The 14566-nt window shown below is 31.8% G+C and overlaps 1 protein-coding gene and 1 long non-coding RNA gene across 3 annotated transcripts; one reads left to right on the top strand and one right to left on the bottom strand.

The window, feature by feature from the left end:
- Positions 1 to 6548: 6548 nt before the first annotated feature.
- Positions 6549 to 11547, top strand: LOC105122916 (putative cyclic nucleotide-gated ion channel 7). The gene is made up of 8 exons (XM_011022297.1): positions 6549 to 6637; positions 7327 to 7467; positions 7616 to 8198; positions 8337 to 8552; positions 8934 to 9241; positions 9839 to 9950; positions 10253 to 10489; positions 10594 to 11547. The coding sequence occupies exons 2-8, from the start codon at positions 7409 to 7411 to the stop codon at positions 11302 to 11304; spliced, it is 2226 nt and encodes a 741-aa protein (XP_011020599.1). The 5' UTR covers positions 6549 to 6637; positions 7327 to 7408; the 3' UTR covers positions 11305 to 11547.
- Positions 11548 to 11882: 335 nt separating this feature from the next.
- LOC105122917 (uncharacterized) lies at positions 11883 to 12947 on the bottom strand. Of its 2 annotated transcripts, XR_841765.1 has the most exons (3): positions 12576 to 12947; positions 12383 to 12465; positions 11883 to 12244 (listed from the first exon to the last, which is right to left on the bottom strand). It is a non-coding gene; the product is annotated as an uncharacterized LOC105122917 (long non-coding RNA). The 2 variants fall into 2 exon arrangements; XR_841764.1 differs by having other exon boundaries at positions 12383 to 12947.
- Positions 12948 to 14566: the final 1619 nt, after the last annotated feature.

The raw sequence follows: 14566 nt of genomic DNA on the forward strand, positions 1-14566 counted from the left end.
TGAACGGCTGCACCAAACTGAAGTTGTGGGAAGGTAATAATCCTAAACTGTTTGAGATGATCAAAATTACTTCAATTAGCAGCAAATCAACAACAACAGGATATATATTGACCTACAAGGTTAACAAAATCTCAAACTATAAAATATTAAATTAAAAAAATTAAATAAAAAAATTAAAAACGAAAAAATAGAAATATAAAAAAGGGCTCACATAAAATAAAATGAACTAAAATATAATATTGAAAGATGAACTTTAAAAAATAATTCAATTAAAAAATAATATAAAATATTGAGAGATGTAATTAAAAAAATAATTTAATTAAAAACAAAAAAATTACAATAAAAAAATGAGGATCAAATTTAAAAAGATAAAAAAATCAAAAAATAATTAAATTGAAAGAAAACTCTAATTCTATAAATCATTTAAAAATAAATAACAAAAAAAAGACATGAACCAAAATAAAAGAAAAAAAATCGAAGGCTGCTTCAAAAAGATACAGGGGAGAGCTCTAAAACCAAGAAAGAGATAAAAAAACAACAGCAAGCATAAAATCTAATATTTATTTGCGCCACACATGCAATTCAGAAATGAAGACAATGCTACGAGGATTAAAATTTTGTCGTGAAAGCTAAATTTTGATCATCGAGCATATGTGTCTTGTTGTTAGAGCATTCCAACTTTTTATAATTAAATAAAATGTTACATGTGCTAAAATACTAAATTCTTCTTATATGACTTGCAGATAACAAAAAAACAACACCACAAGAAAGGATTAAAATGAAAAAAAGTAAAAGACAATTTGAATTGAAAAATATTTTGTTTATTTTGATGTATTTTAAAATTAAAAGTCCAAAAATACCCTATCCCACCTGTTTTTTTTTTTTTTTTTGTCTCCGATGGTATATTAGTGATATATTAATTATTTTACTGTAAAAATAGAACGAGAAGACCAATAATCCCCATTGTCAAGTCGATAAAAAGCAAAATAATCAATCATTTTACTATTCTATTCCATAGTTCGAATAAATCTAGAGCGGCAGCTAACAATGCTACGATAAAACCAGGACCCCTTTTAATTTGGTATTGCATATTACGGGTCCTTTCGAGAGGCTAATCCTTATCAGGAGGTACACTTTTCGGATAGAGGAAAATCATTCTTATTATCATAGCGTATCCCATTAATGCACAAACATGAGAAAGTTCTATTAATTACACAAAAGCAACGAGGATATTTTTGTTGGAGTTTATAAATATTTGTTTCAGCGAGGAAAAAGAAAAATAAAGAGAAGATCTCAGGAAGACGATGGCAAGGTTATTGGTGGAATGTTGCTGTGTGATAATGGCTGTCCTGCACACAGAGTTTGCGTCTGTGCTCTGTAGCCGGCAGTGAGCAGGAGAACACATGCAAGGTACGTAGTGGATTGTGGGGTCGTCCACCAAGAGGAAGTTGAGACATTGGACACTCTTTTCTGACCTTGACTCCATTGATGTCTTTGTATTTTTTTTCTCTGTTTTCGAGTTCTTGTGGCTTCTTGCATGTCCTGCTCTGCATGTTCGTGCGTGCGTGTGTATATACGCAGGAAAATGCCAAGAAACAGTAGTAAAAGTTAGCAGAGACCAGAGAGTAATTAAGATATATTCAAAATAGAATTTTACATGACATCTTGTAGTCAATGCTGTTCACGTAAACAGTTGAAGAGCTATATCAACTTTCACATATATTTGATAAATTTTGTCCAACAGCAGCTTAAACCCTGCAAGTGTTAGAAAATATTTAAGATGGATAAATATAGAGTTGATTTAAAGATGTAAAAATACTAATTTTTCTCATATAGAAACAACCTTTAAATATAAATAAATTTTCTAAACCTTAAAAAAAACCCAATAAAAAATCTATTTTTATTGTATATTATTTTTTGTATAGTAACATATTTTAAAAGATTTCATACATAAAAAAATAATATATAACTGTTGATGAAATCATATAATCATTAATAAAAAAATTATATTTTAAATTAAATTGAATAACTGTTATTCAATTTTATCTTAATAGTACAAATATCACAATTAATTACAAAAATTAATTTAATAATAAATTAATTTTCCTAACATATTAAATTTCAAGTTATATATTTTGATATTATAAATATCTATATTATAGCATTAGAAAACCCTCTACAAGAATCATTTTAATTTATTACATAGTAAAAACTTACATTTATAAATATTAGGAGAGAATCTATAAATATTTTATTTATTTATTTACAAACTAAACCAGCAACCAACAATAAATATTAAATCTAAATATCTTTCTACACCACACTTTTTCCATTTTTAGAAAAGCATTGCTGATTATCCATTTCTTTCTTTTGGGTAGAGTTGATAATGTATAAAAAATGGCTTAGCTATAGGCAAATTAAATAAATACCTTGGATATATAGCATAGAATAATATAATTTTTTTTTAAAGTTTGTCAGTTTTGTCGTCATTATAATTTTTCTTGTCATTTTGTTTCTCTATCTTCAAAATCAGAGGTTATCTAATCCTTGTCATCGATCAATATATGTTAATCTATGCTAATTAATATAAATTTCTATATAATAATCATATGATTTTTATTTTTTTTTACTTGTGATGGGAGTTTAAAACTTGGACGCTAAAAAGCTCTTAGGAATTAATTCGTGAGCTCTTATATGCTTATCAATTCTATTTTTAAAAATATATTGTTTAATTCATTTTCCTTTGGAACTAAAATTTACATAATTATATAATTGAGAGTCTCCAGGGCATCTTAGAGAAATTAATTAAAAAAATGATGGTTTTACATCATTAATGTAGTTGATAATTAATGAGGTTTTGATGCACACATATAGTGCTCACTTGTTGTCGCGTGGTGTATTTCAAAATCTATTAATAAGAAATGCAAGGGTTAAAATTTTCTGAAGAAATTTAATTCCAAGTGAAAGTTGTTTTTTCTTATTCATGTAATTTTTCTTCTTTTGATAATAATATGCGTTGTTTTTATTAGCATTATGATTTATTGAATAAAAGCTAATGTTAATAAACAAAGATGTTCATAAAAATGCTAATAACTTGAATTAAAGAGGAAAAATATATTTTTTAATAAAAAAACTCTATTTTTTTGTTCATGTATTTTTCTTGACAGAAATATGTTTTTCTATTAGAAGAATGTTTTGAAATAAAAAACTTATCCTGATGATAAAAGCAGGTTTCATTACAAAAAAACAAGAAAAATCATGAATAAATCATTTTTAGTATCTACTAGATTATTGGTCTGCACTGCACTGTTAATCAAATAATTTTTTTAAATCATATTTTTTATATAAAATTAAAATATAATAAATATTGAATGATATATTTTTTAAAATATTAATACATATAATTTTTAAAAAATATTAAAACATATTAATATTTGATTGATTTAAGCTAACATGTTAAATATGTGATTCTGATAATAAAACTGTGATAATTCTGTAAAAATAAAATTAAAATAAATTATAATTTTTTTAATCAATCTAATATTAAAAAGTAAAAAATAAATAAAAATTAAAAATTAAAAAAAAAAAACAAAAATCAACCCTGAAATTGTATGCTAATAGGTTATTAATCATTAACTTATTTTGTTTTGGACAAGGAAGAAACGGTGCTACCAACTTTAGAATAGTTGGCATCAATTTTTTCCAAGTTTTTGAGGAATCACATTTTCTAATCTTGAAAGTCAGAGTTGAATTAATTATTAACTGATTATAGTTAATTAAGAAACATATTTGACCATTGATCAAATATATTACAAACAAGAATGTCCATCGTGTAGCATGAGGTCGTTGTGGCTAGCTGGACCACCCCGGTATAGGCTCCGGCGGACCTGCTGGTCAATACAGTATTCACAGCCATGTTGAACATGTACGTTGCTTGGAAGAAGGAATGTTAACAGCTCGAGGATAAGATTACTTCTAAATTGACGAGACCAATTTTGATGCTCTCGTGGTGCTAATTTAAAGTCACGAGCAATCATCGACCAGAATAAAACCAAATGATTGATCACAGAATAAAGCATGCAACATGCACATTCATCTATATATATATATATATATATATATATATATATATATATCGAGCAACGTGAAAACACAAATGGTCGATTGGAGTATGTTACTTTTGACTAAAATGATGGTGGCATCTTCTTTACCATAAAGAAAAACTGTTTGTGCTTTATGATCATGCTTTCTTTTTTATTTACTTTTTTGTAAAAGGAGAGTTAAATAATAAAGGGTTTTTTTGGGAGGTAATGATTGTTTTTGTAGAGTGTGTTTTGCTTGTAAATATATTAAAATAATATATATTTTTTAAAAAATTATTTTTGATATTAGTATGTTAAAATGAATTTAAAATAAAAATAAAAAAATTCAAATTATTTTAAAAATATCTTAAGAATTCAGAAACACGGGTTTGAGAAGTCATTGTCTAACGAAGATTATTTTATTTGGCATTGCTCAACTTTTGGAGACAATTTTTTCTTTTGGATTAATTTTAAGATTTGTGATTCTACTTTATGTCTTCGTCATGTTATGTTTTATAGGACTTGGACCTATGATTTTTGAATAGAAATCTTAATCCTCAACAACTAATTAATTTCTTAGGGAAGGACAGTCGGATTCGATGAAAAAAGATTCAGCTCATCGCCTGAATAATTTGCTAATTAAAGTTTTTTATTTAATCAAGAAACTAATCCACATCTTAATTACTCTTGCTAAGCATGACATAAATTACGTTGATGCCTTCGGCAACTCTGCTGGCTTTCCACAAATTCCTGGGCTGTATTAAATTGACCAGGCCGCTGCTTTCTTAAGCAAGGCCAGACGATCTTCTTACAAAACCCTACTCTTCGTGCTCTTTCATCAATGGCTGCTGTAGCTACTCTTTCTTTTTATCAACCACGTCAGTTTTTATAGCTTGACAATTTATTTTATTTTTATATATTTTAAGGCACTGAATCGTCGTCGTTTATCATTTCTGTAATGAGAATGGAAGAACTAGAATGATATTTTAAAATCAATACTGTGTTTATAATAACAACGAGAAATAATGTAAAATTCTTAATACTTTATTTTTAAAATAAAATAAAAATAATAATTTCATCACTAATAAAAATAATAAAGCCGATCGGAGAACCTGTCTATTACTACTCTCTTGCTAATACATTATCACTCTCCGACTCATGTAAAGGGAAAATGAGTTTTCATGTTGCCTTTATGAAATAAAAAATCTCTCTCATTATAAATATGTATATTAAACTTGACTCAGCGTGCATCTAATGACTTATAGCCTTGCTCGAGTTTTATTTTAAATTATTTTAAATATTGATCAAATTAAATATTAAATTTAACTTGGTATAAATTTAGTGATTATAACCTTACCTAAATTGAATTTTATTTTAAATTATTTTAAATATTAATTGAGTTAAATATGTTTCGCTGTAATTTAGATCAAATTAAACTAAAAAAATAAGATTAGATGAAGTAAATTTTATTAAACTAAAAAAATTTCTAAAATAATATTATTTTGGTCAAATAATTAACTGAATCAACCCAATAACCTAGAACTAAATCCAACAACCCAATAACCTAAACCCTAGACCAGGTCAGTTCCGTACAGGTTTGATAGCTTTGCTCAATAAAACTACAACGGCGGCAACAGGGGAGAAGAGTACCTTAAAAGAATTGGGCTTACTGTATTATTGGGCTCATATGGGCCTGCGCACATAATTTATTGGGTTCACTAGTACGATTTTCCCTCCCTCTCGAATGATGAACTGCCATGACATTAGCCATTTTGCCTTGCTCTTCCTTTCGAATTAACGATGAGAATGGCGTTTAATTTTTGATATGATGTTTAAAGGGTATATAAATTTGAATATGAATTAAACACACACACACACACTTAGAATTTTCCAAAAATAATTTATGGTACATTGTTGATGGTTGATACAAGATTTATATCACTAGGATTATTGATATTTGATAAATTTGTTTGTAAACCTTAAGACTCACATTTTTTTTCCATTTAAAAATTATCTCAAATAAGATTTTTATGCACAATTTATTGATGTAATTTATAGCCTTTAATTGTAGAGAAAATTCTCGAAACTTTTCTATAATATATATAAAAAAATTCAAATACATTAAAAGAAAATCTTAATTAGTAACTTCTAAGCTGGATTTGGACATGTTTTTATCGTTTTAATCATATAAATAACATAATTTTTATAATATATTGATAAAATTTAAGCTTGATTTAGTGATTATTATTTTTAAAAAAGAAAACAAGGCCTTTTTACACGTACAAATTTCTCCATGAGCTAATGCAGAGTAAATTTGATACACGTCATGTTGGTCAGTTGAGTGATTTAGCTTGATATCACCTTAATGTATTCAGAATCTTTTTGTGTAACCGTTATAACTGTCTAACTCGGGGAGGAAAAAAAAAAAACCCTCTAGAACCACCCTTTTCGTGCTCTATTTCTTTCTATACCTCTCAATCTCTCCCTATTTTTTTTTGTTCAAAATTTCTCCTGGGCTCATTAATTGTGTAGTTGAAGCTAAAAGGATTGCCTCTGTAAGTCCGTTCAATCTTTCCCTTGTAATAAAATCTTGCACTTTGATGAAATGTAGCTGAGTTTAAATGTCTCCTCAATCTTTTGTAAATCATCCGTACGCATCTGGGAATCAGATATGCATTTTTCTATCATGAAATTTCTCTGTTTATAATAGAACCGGTTAATGCATAATTAAGAGAGATAAAAAGGGTCCCATAAGATTTGGAAGGGTGTGTAGGTTTTCTACGTCAATATCATCAATGCCACTGCCATCATGGAGGGGATGATATCATAGGGCTAGAGTCCTTCCCAACTTAATTTGTATGCTGTCACGTTCATCTCCTACGAAATTTGGGCCCGAGACCTTTTTTACCTATTGTTTGAAAGTAAAAAGAGAGAGATCCATCAGAGAGGAATGATTCATGAATAGGGAAGGATAGAAAACCTATGATAATTACCTTCTTGTTGAGTACTTTCATCAATTTTTGTACCATCCCACCACCATAGAAAATTGGTACTTTTTCCTCGTGATGGTGCATTTACAGTTTGGTATTTTGCTGCGTTTATCGATGCACACTTTTCCTATTGAAAGAGACATTGCTGCTTCTTCTTTTTTTCTTTTTTCCATTGAATGTTGATTATTTCCCATGTCCAAGGATTTCCATTCCATGGTAGTGGTATCTTAAACGTTTTTGTTTTGGCTGTGCAGGAGTTTCTATATATTGAGTGATGTTAGATCATGGTAGCTAGTAACTTGCCTTGAAAGGTATCTATGTTCCCCATTCCGCAAAATGTTCGATTGTAACTACAAGTCACAATATATTGGTGGCCAGAAGGAGAAATTCGTAAGGTACATTAGATCCCCTTGTGTTCATCTTTTATTATTGTTGCCTTCTTCTCTGGTCTTGAGTGTTTTGTAGTAAATAGCAACAACCTATCTGCGTTTTTTTTAATGAATTATATCCAACTCAATGCTGGCTTGTTTTGGGAACTTGCAGATTGGATGATTTTGATACATTACCAGTGACCTCTAATAAGAAAGGAATGAAGAAAATGAGATTTAATTTAGATGGTTTTAACATAGCTGGCCCTGAAAAGAAAACTGCTTCAAAATCCCTTAGGTATGGGGTGAAAAGAGGATCAGAAGGAATGTTAACAATTGGACGATCACTTAGAACAGGAGTCACTCGTGCAGTGTTTCCAGAGGACCTTAAGGTGTCTGAGAAGATGATTTTTGATCCTCAAGACAAATCTCTTCTGTTATGGAATAGGCTTTTGATCATATCATGCATTTTATCAGTATCCGTTGATCCTTTGTTCTTTTATCTTCCTGTCTTCAACTATCGGATGGCCTGTCTGGGTATGGATACAAATTTAGCAGCAACAATTACAACTATGAGGACACTACTTGATGTTTTCTATCTGATTCGCATGGCTCTTCAGTTTCGAATAGCCTATGTTGCACCATCATCAAGGGTTTTCGGACGAGGTGAACTTGTGATTGAACCTACACAGATAGCCACCAGATATTTAAGCCGTTATTTTTTTGTTGATTTTCTCTCTGTGCTACCTCTGCCTCAGGTTTGAGAATTACTTCTCTTCTTTCTGACATTGTTGCATTCTTAAATTTTAGCCTATATCTTTTTTCCTCCCCCCTTTTGTTATGAATAAATGTCATTGACTCTATACGGTACATACTAAAATTATCTTCTTCTGCAGATAGTGGTATGGAAATATCTTAACAATAAAAAGAAGGGCTCGGAGGTGTTAGCTACCAAGCAGGCATTGCTAATTATTGTTTTTCTTCAATACATCCCAAGGTTTGCTCGCTTTTTGCCTTTGGGGTCAGACCTGAAAAAGACTGCCGGTTCCTTCGCTGAGAGTGCTTTTGCTGGTGCTGCGTACTATCTGCTTTGGTACATGCTTGCCAGTCATGTAAGTAATTGCTTTTATGCAGCTAGGTTTCAGTAGTTCTGTTTGGTCTTCGGATATTTGGATAGGAGTAGCAGCATTGTTTTTTACACCAACATTTGTATAAGTTCCAAGGAAATCAAGAAGATAACCACCCCAACAAAGTTCGGTTAGTTTCTGTGGATTGTGATGTTCTTAACTTGAATAAACGTAATGCGAGGGAAATGGCTCCAAATCCTAAATGTTTCACAATGGATTTATGGACTTTCAACATGATTGTCTACTGATTCTAGAACCTAAGTTTCTTAGTTTTCTCTTAAAAACAAATATTACTAAAATAGATTAAAGATGCCTCTGGAGCAATTTATCAAATTTATCTGACCAGACTCAGGTCCAACTTTACAGATAGCAGGTGCTTTCTGGTATTTACTAGCCATTGAACGCAAAGATACATGCTGGAGAGAAGCTTGCATTCTAAGTGGGAAATGTAACATAGACTTCTTGTATTGTGGCAACAAAGCACTGCCAGGTTTCCACGGTTGGCGAAGGATAAGTGATAAGGTTCTTGGAAACAAATGTTCTGTTAGCAAAGATGATAATCCACGATTTAATTATGGAATCTATTTCCAGGCTATGTCATCAGACATTGTGTCATCCAGGAACTTTGTCTCCAAATTCTTTTACTGTTTATGGTGGGGCCTGCAAAATTTGAGGTATCTTGTGTAGCTGATCTTTATGTTCATAATACATGACGAGATATTAGCACATCTCTTTGTTGCATTTTCAACAAAATTCGAGGTATCATGATTCTGCAAAAAGCTTTCCTGTTCAATTTGTCAAAATTTGAGTCTAGTCCACTGAGATATATGCGCACAAGAATCAAAAGAACATAATAAGTTACGAAAATGAATTTGCCGTTCTTTTTTTTTTTTCCAGCCTATATCAGAGTTGTAAGAACCTGGATTTCAATATCTATAGTTTATAGAAACTTCTCAGTCCAGTAGTAATAGTCAATGTTGGAGAGCATTTTGATTTTTTATTTATCAACTACTTATCCTTCCGAGCTATGATCATTTACTTCATTTACCAAAGAAGTATTCTAAGAAAACTATAAACTTTTCTGAGCACATAAATTTAGTCCACATGTTCAGGACTTGTTATGAAGATTCTTTGGTTTGAACAATCATTTACTTCCCAACTGTCATCTGTGCGTTCATCTTTAAAATTGATGTTGAAATTTGAATTCAGAAATTATTTCTGTTATTGGAATTTTATTTACTTGAAGCATTTGGTGTTTTTACCTCATACAGTACACTTGGTCAGGGCCTACTAACAAGCACCTATCCTTTGGAAGTTATCTTTTCTATACTATTAGCTATTGCTGGTCTTATCCTCTTCGCACTTCTGATTGGAAATATGCAGGTATGTTAAAATTTCCACTTTCTATGAATGCTCATGAATGTTTGTTTGTTTCAGATGCCTCCAATAATTAATATCTATATAAATATTTTTTATATATATATATATATATATATATATATATATATATTATCAATGCTGAGCCTACTCCTGTCATTGAATTCGTGTTATAACCTTATTGGGGACTGTGATTTTAGCTGATCCAACCAGTGTAATTGATATTGATCCACTCTAGAATTCATCAAACAGAAGAAACATCATTGAATAATGGTACTGATATTTGAGCTCTCTTGTGGTTGCAACAGACCTACCTTCAGTCTCTTACTGTTCGTTTAGAGGAGATGAGGATTAAAAGGCGTGATTCTGAGCAGTGGATGCATCATCGCTTGCTTCCGCAGGATCTTAGAGAGCGAGTTAGGCGCTATGATCAGTACAAATGGTTGGAAACTCGTGGAGTGGATGAAGAGACTTTGGTTCAAAGTCTACCAAAAGATCTTAAAAGGGATATTAAGAGGCATCTCTGTCTGAATTTGGTCAGAAGAGTAAGTATGCTTTTATTCTTTAGTGTTATCTTTGATGCTCCTCTGGTTTGCTTTTTTCCAGTACTTTTTGTGGAAATATGTCTTTGAACATGGTGGTTATGCAGGTCCCTCTATTTGCCAACATGGACGAAACATTGTTGGATGCCATCTGCGAGAGACTGAAGCCAAGTTTGTATACAGAAGAGACTTACATCGTCCGTGAAGGGGATCCAGTTGACGAGATGCTTTTCATCATTCGCGGACGCCTGGAGAGTGTAACTACAGATGGTGGAAGGAGTGGATTTTTCAACAGAGGTGTATTGAAAGAAGGGGACTTTTGTGGTGAGGAGCTTCTGACTTGGGCACTGGACCCTAAATCTCTCGGTAATTTGCCATTATCAACTAGGACAGTGAGGGCATTGACTGAGGTAGAAGCTTTTGCCTTAGAAGCTGAAGAGCTGAAGTTTGTTGCATCTCAATTTAGGCGTCTTCATAGCAGGCAGTTGCAACACACCTTCCGTTTCTACTCTCAGCAATGGAGGACTTGGGCTTCCTGCTTTATCCAAGCTGCTTGGCGCCGGTATTCCAGGAGGAGAGCAGCAGAACTTCGTCGCCTAGAAGAAGAGGAGGAGGAAGAGGAGGTAGATTATGACGAGGAAGATGATGATGAAAGGGCATTAGTTGACGAAAATGATGGCTCTGCTAGACTAGGTGCAACAATCCTTGCTTCACGCTTTGCTGCCAATGCTCTTCGTGGACACAGGCTTCGCAGCTTGAATTCCAGAGCCTTGATGAAGCTGCAGAGGCCTCCAGAACCTGACTTCAGTGAGGAGTAATAAGTGGAAGCAGGGATGGTTTTATCTATCTGGATATTCTTATACATTTTTATCATTGGAAAGTAGAGAGTAGTATCATTTCAACCTGTTCAACCAAATTATGTTATATTTTGTATTGTTAGCAGCAGCGCCTTGCAAATTAGCTATGGTGTACCTCAAATAAGGTTATTGAAACATCACTTGGGTATATTAACATGTTAAGTCCGTTGTCTTACATCTAAAAGCAAACCACTCACAGCTTGTCTTAAATTTGTCCATCTCATTAGAGGCTGGTGTAAGATTTGACACCGTGCATGCAGATTAACTGTCGACTCTCTACAAGAATTTGAACAAAATTTCAACCAAGAAAGAATGAAAATCCTTGAACAAATTCAAGAACTTGTATTCTTTCCCAGGTCGAGTAGTAATGTTTGAGTTGCCGAGTCTTGTAGTTCATTTCTACTGTTTTCTTACCGGGCACTGATACAGAAATCAGAAGTCAAGCAAACATCTGGACCAAAGCATGATGAATCTCATAATTCTTGCAATATTCTATGTGCTCCTGTCAAATTAGGAGCATTTCCTTCCAAACCAAAGGGTTAAACAGTAATGGGCTCAGTCGAGCATTGCGTTCTGCAACTAAGCAGAGAATAGAACATGACCGAAGTTCCTGTGCGTTCTTTACAATAGCCGCGTGTTTGTGCGTTATTCACTTTATCAAAAGATACATAAATGAGATTTATGAAAGGAAACTAGGATTGAAGTGGGTATAAAATACATAGGGTAGGAAATGATGAAAGAAAGAACAAATCAATCTCCAACACCGAAACCTCGCGTGAAACTTCGCTGCTTGACTTTCAATAAGCATCTGATGTGTGCTTCTCTGCTTGCTGCTGCTAACTCAACTGCGCCAATCAGAAGATGTTTCAAGTTTAACATCTTCTTCCTACCAAGTGGCAGACTGCAATACTTATCATGCAACTAACATCATGGAAATCCAGGTGATCTTTTTATTGTCACACATTGTTGATAGCAATATAACAAGCACTTGGTAGCTAAGGGAAGTAGGTCCAGCTTGTCTGGAAAAGCAAATGCATACCTCACCAAGTGTGAAGCGCGTCACACTCTCTGCTACACAAGAGTATGAGCCATCTGCTCGTTTAAGCATCACCTGCCAAGGCCCTGCACCTATTCCGATTTGGATAAGAGACATAGAATAAACTATTCAAACCTAGATCAGCTGAAAGGAGTGTATTGATATTGATGGAAATCAGATAATTATTCGTAGAAACCATCATCAGTTACTGCATAGAAGATATAAAGGATGAACATGTCTTCGAAATAAGCAGAGTTGGGATGGCTTGGAGGAAGCTATTGAAGGCTAGCTTATCTGTTGCATGATAAACGATAGCCTAACTCAAGCCTTGGATACATAGCATTTCTAGCTGTGTCCTTTCTATATTCAAGTGAAGTACATTACTGAAAACTATGCATGATTCTGCTTAGGAACCAGGATGAGGTACTCTACAACCAAATCATGTATGTGAGCATAGCATGCCCCTAAAAGCAATCATCCATGAACAATCTGTTCAAGATTAGCAACATCAACTTATTGTGCCAGTAGAGAAGCACCAAAACAGCGCTGTTAGGCCAAGATGGTAGGATAACAGCCTTTTCTAAATTAATATGCCGAGCTTTATCCATGAAATTTTCACAATAAACTACATAACCAAGATCAGAGATGGTGCAAGAACTAGTATTAATAAAATCAAGATTTATTTCGTATATTATTACTACTACCTTCTACGTTGTGTGGCCTTCAAACAAATTATTATAAATTAGAAATGCAAAGGTTGATTTAATTTTCTATTTTCTTAGTGCTGGTAGAACACTGCATTAGGATATCCTGTCTACTGGGTTCGAAGAAAAGATCAGAACTCATGGTTATCTTTTAAGACTTAAATTCAAAGAAAAACTGCAAATTTTTTTTTTGAAGAGGTTGGCCTCACATAGTGTGCTTTCCAGACTCCTTTCCTTATCATCAGAACTCGAACAGTTCTTGTTCATTGGCTTATTGGTATGGCGTTTGAGTGCGATTGGATTAGCTGTTAAGAAAAGGCATTTTGTTTTTTCTCTGGAGTTATTCTGTACCAAAACCTATCATGGAACACTTTCCTGACATGATGAAGCACTCCATAATTATTACTTGAAAGTGCAAGCAAAGCAGATCTTAAAAAATATTCCATCCTTTTTCTATCATTGATCTTTTATTCGTCCTCGTCCATTGATGGGCAAAAAAAGATAAAGAAAAGCTTCCTCAAACGCACTATGCTTCTATATATATATATATAAAAGCTGATTGAAGTCTATACTCACTACAATGTTTGCAAATACAAAAGAGAGAATCTTTTGTTCAGTAAAGAGAGTTAAAGAAAAAAAAACAGAAAAAAGAAGAAAGCAATGGGAGGAAGAGGCTACGATGGCTTAACTTTATCGATAATATTCTCTTACCTTTCCCACTTTTCATGGCTGCTTCCTCGAATCATTATCATGTTCATTATATATATATATATATATATATATATATAATGTTGAAATGAAAGAAATTACAATTTCTATTTCATAATAACCAAAAGTAACATGTCATGTATGAATGAATTGAGATTATGATAATTATTATTATTTTGCAAAGTATTTTTTTAAAATATAATATTTTTTATTATTTAAAAATTATTTTTGACATTAACACATTAAAATAATCTAAAATTAAAAAAAATTAAAATTTTTCAAAATTTATTTTTAACCACAAAAACAAAAACTCTCTCATCATTTTTTTTCCCCTTTTAAATAGCAACTTTGAAAACATAAATATAAAACTTGTTTATTTTTGTTTTCATGTTTTCAACAACAACAATAATAAAATAACCAAGATTTTGATTTGCACCGCAAATGCCCTCCATTTTTTATTTTTATAAGATTTTTTTTTATAAAATTTTAAAAAATTGACTTTCCATTGGTTATTTTATACAAAAACATCTTTCCTTCATAAGATGATATTGAATTTTTGTGTTATTTCAAGAGATATTTTTGAAGTGGATAGTGGTTAATAGAGTAATTCTTAATTATAATTTCCAAATTAAATGAGCAGCCCGGAAAATAAATATTTTTTATATTTTTATAAATTTAAAAACAAAAATTAAGAATAAAAACAGTAAATGACATAAAAAATCGCCCCTTATTTTATATAAAATTTATTCTATTTAAAAAGATTTTTTTTTTTCAT

The sequence above is a fragment of the Populus euphratica genome, unplaced genomic scaffold (genome assembly GCF_000495115.2).
Source record: "Populus euphratica unplaced genomic scaffold, PopEup_1.0 scaffold8.1, whole genome shotgun sequence".
NCBI lineage: Eukaryota > Viridiplantae > Streptophyta > Magnoliopsida > Malpighiales > Salicaceae > Populus > Populus euphratica.

Bases quoted from the DNA above. Each gene is read 5' to 3' on its own strand.
- LOC105122916 (XM_011022297.1), top strand. From the start codon at position 7,409: ATGTTCGATTGTAACTACAAGTCACAATATATTGGTGGCCAGAAGGAG. The intron at 8,553-8,933 runs GTAAGTAATTGC...CCAACTTTACAG, and splicing joins GGTACATGCTTGCCAGTCAT to ATAGCAGGTGCTTTCTGGTA. The intron at 9,242-9,838 runs GTATCTTGTGTA...TACCTCATACAG, and splicing joins TGGGGCCTGCAAAATTTGAG to TACACTTGGTCAGGGCCTAC.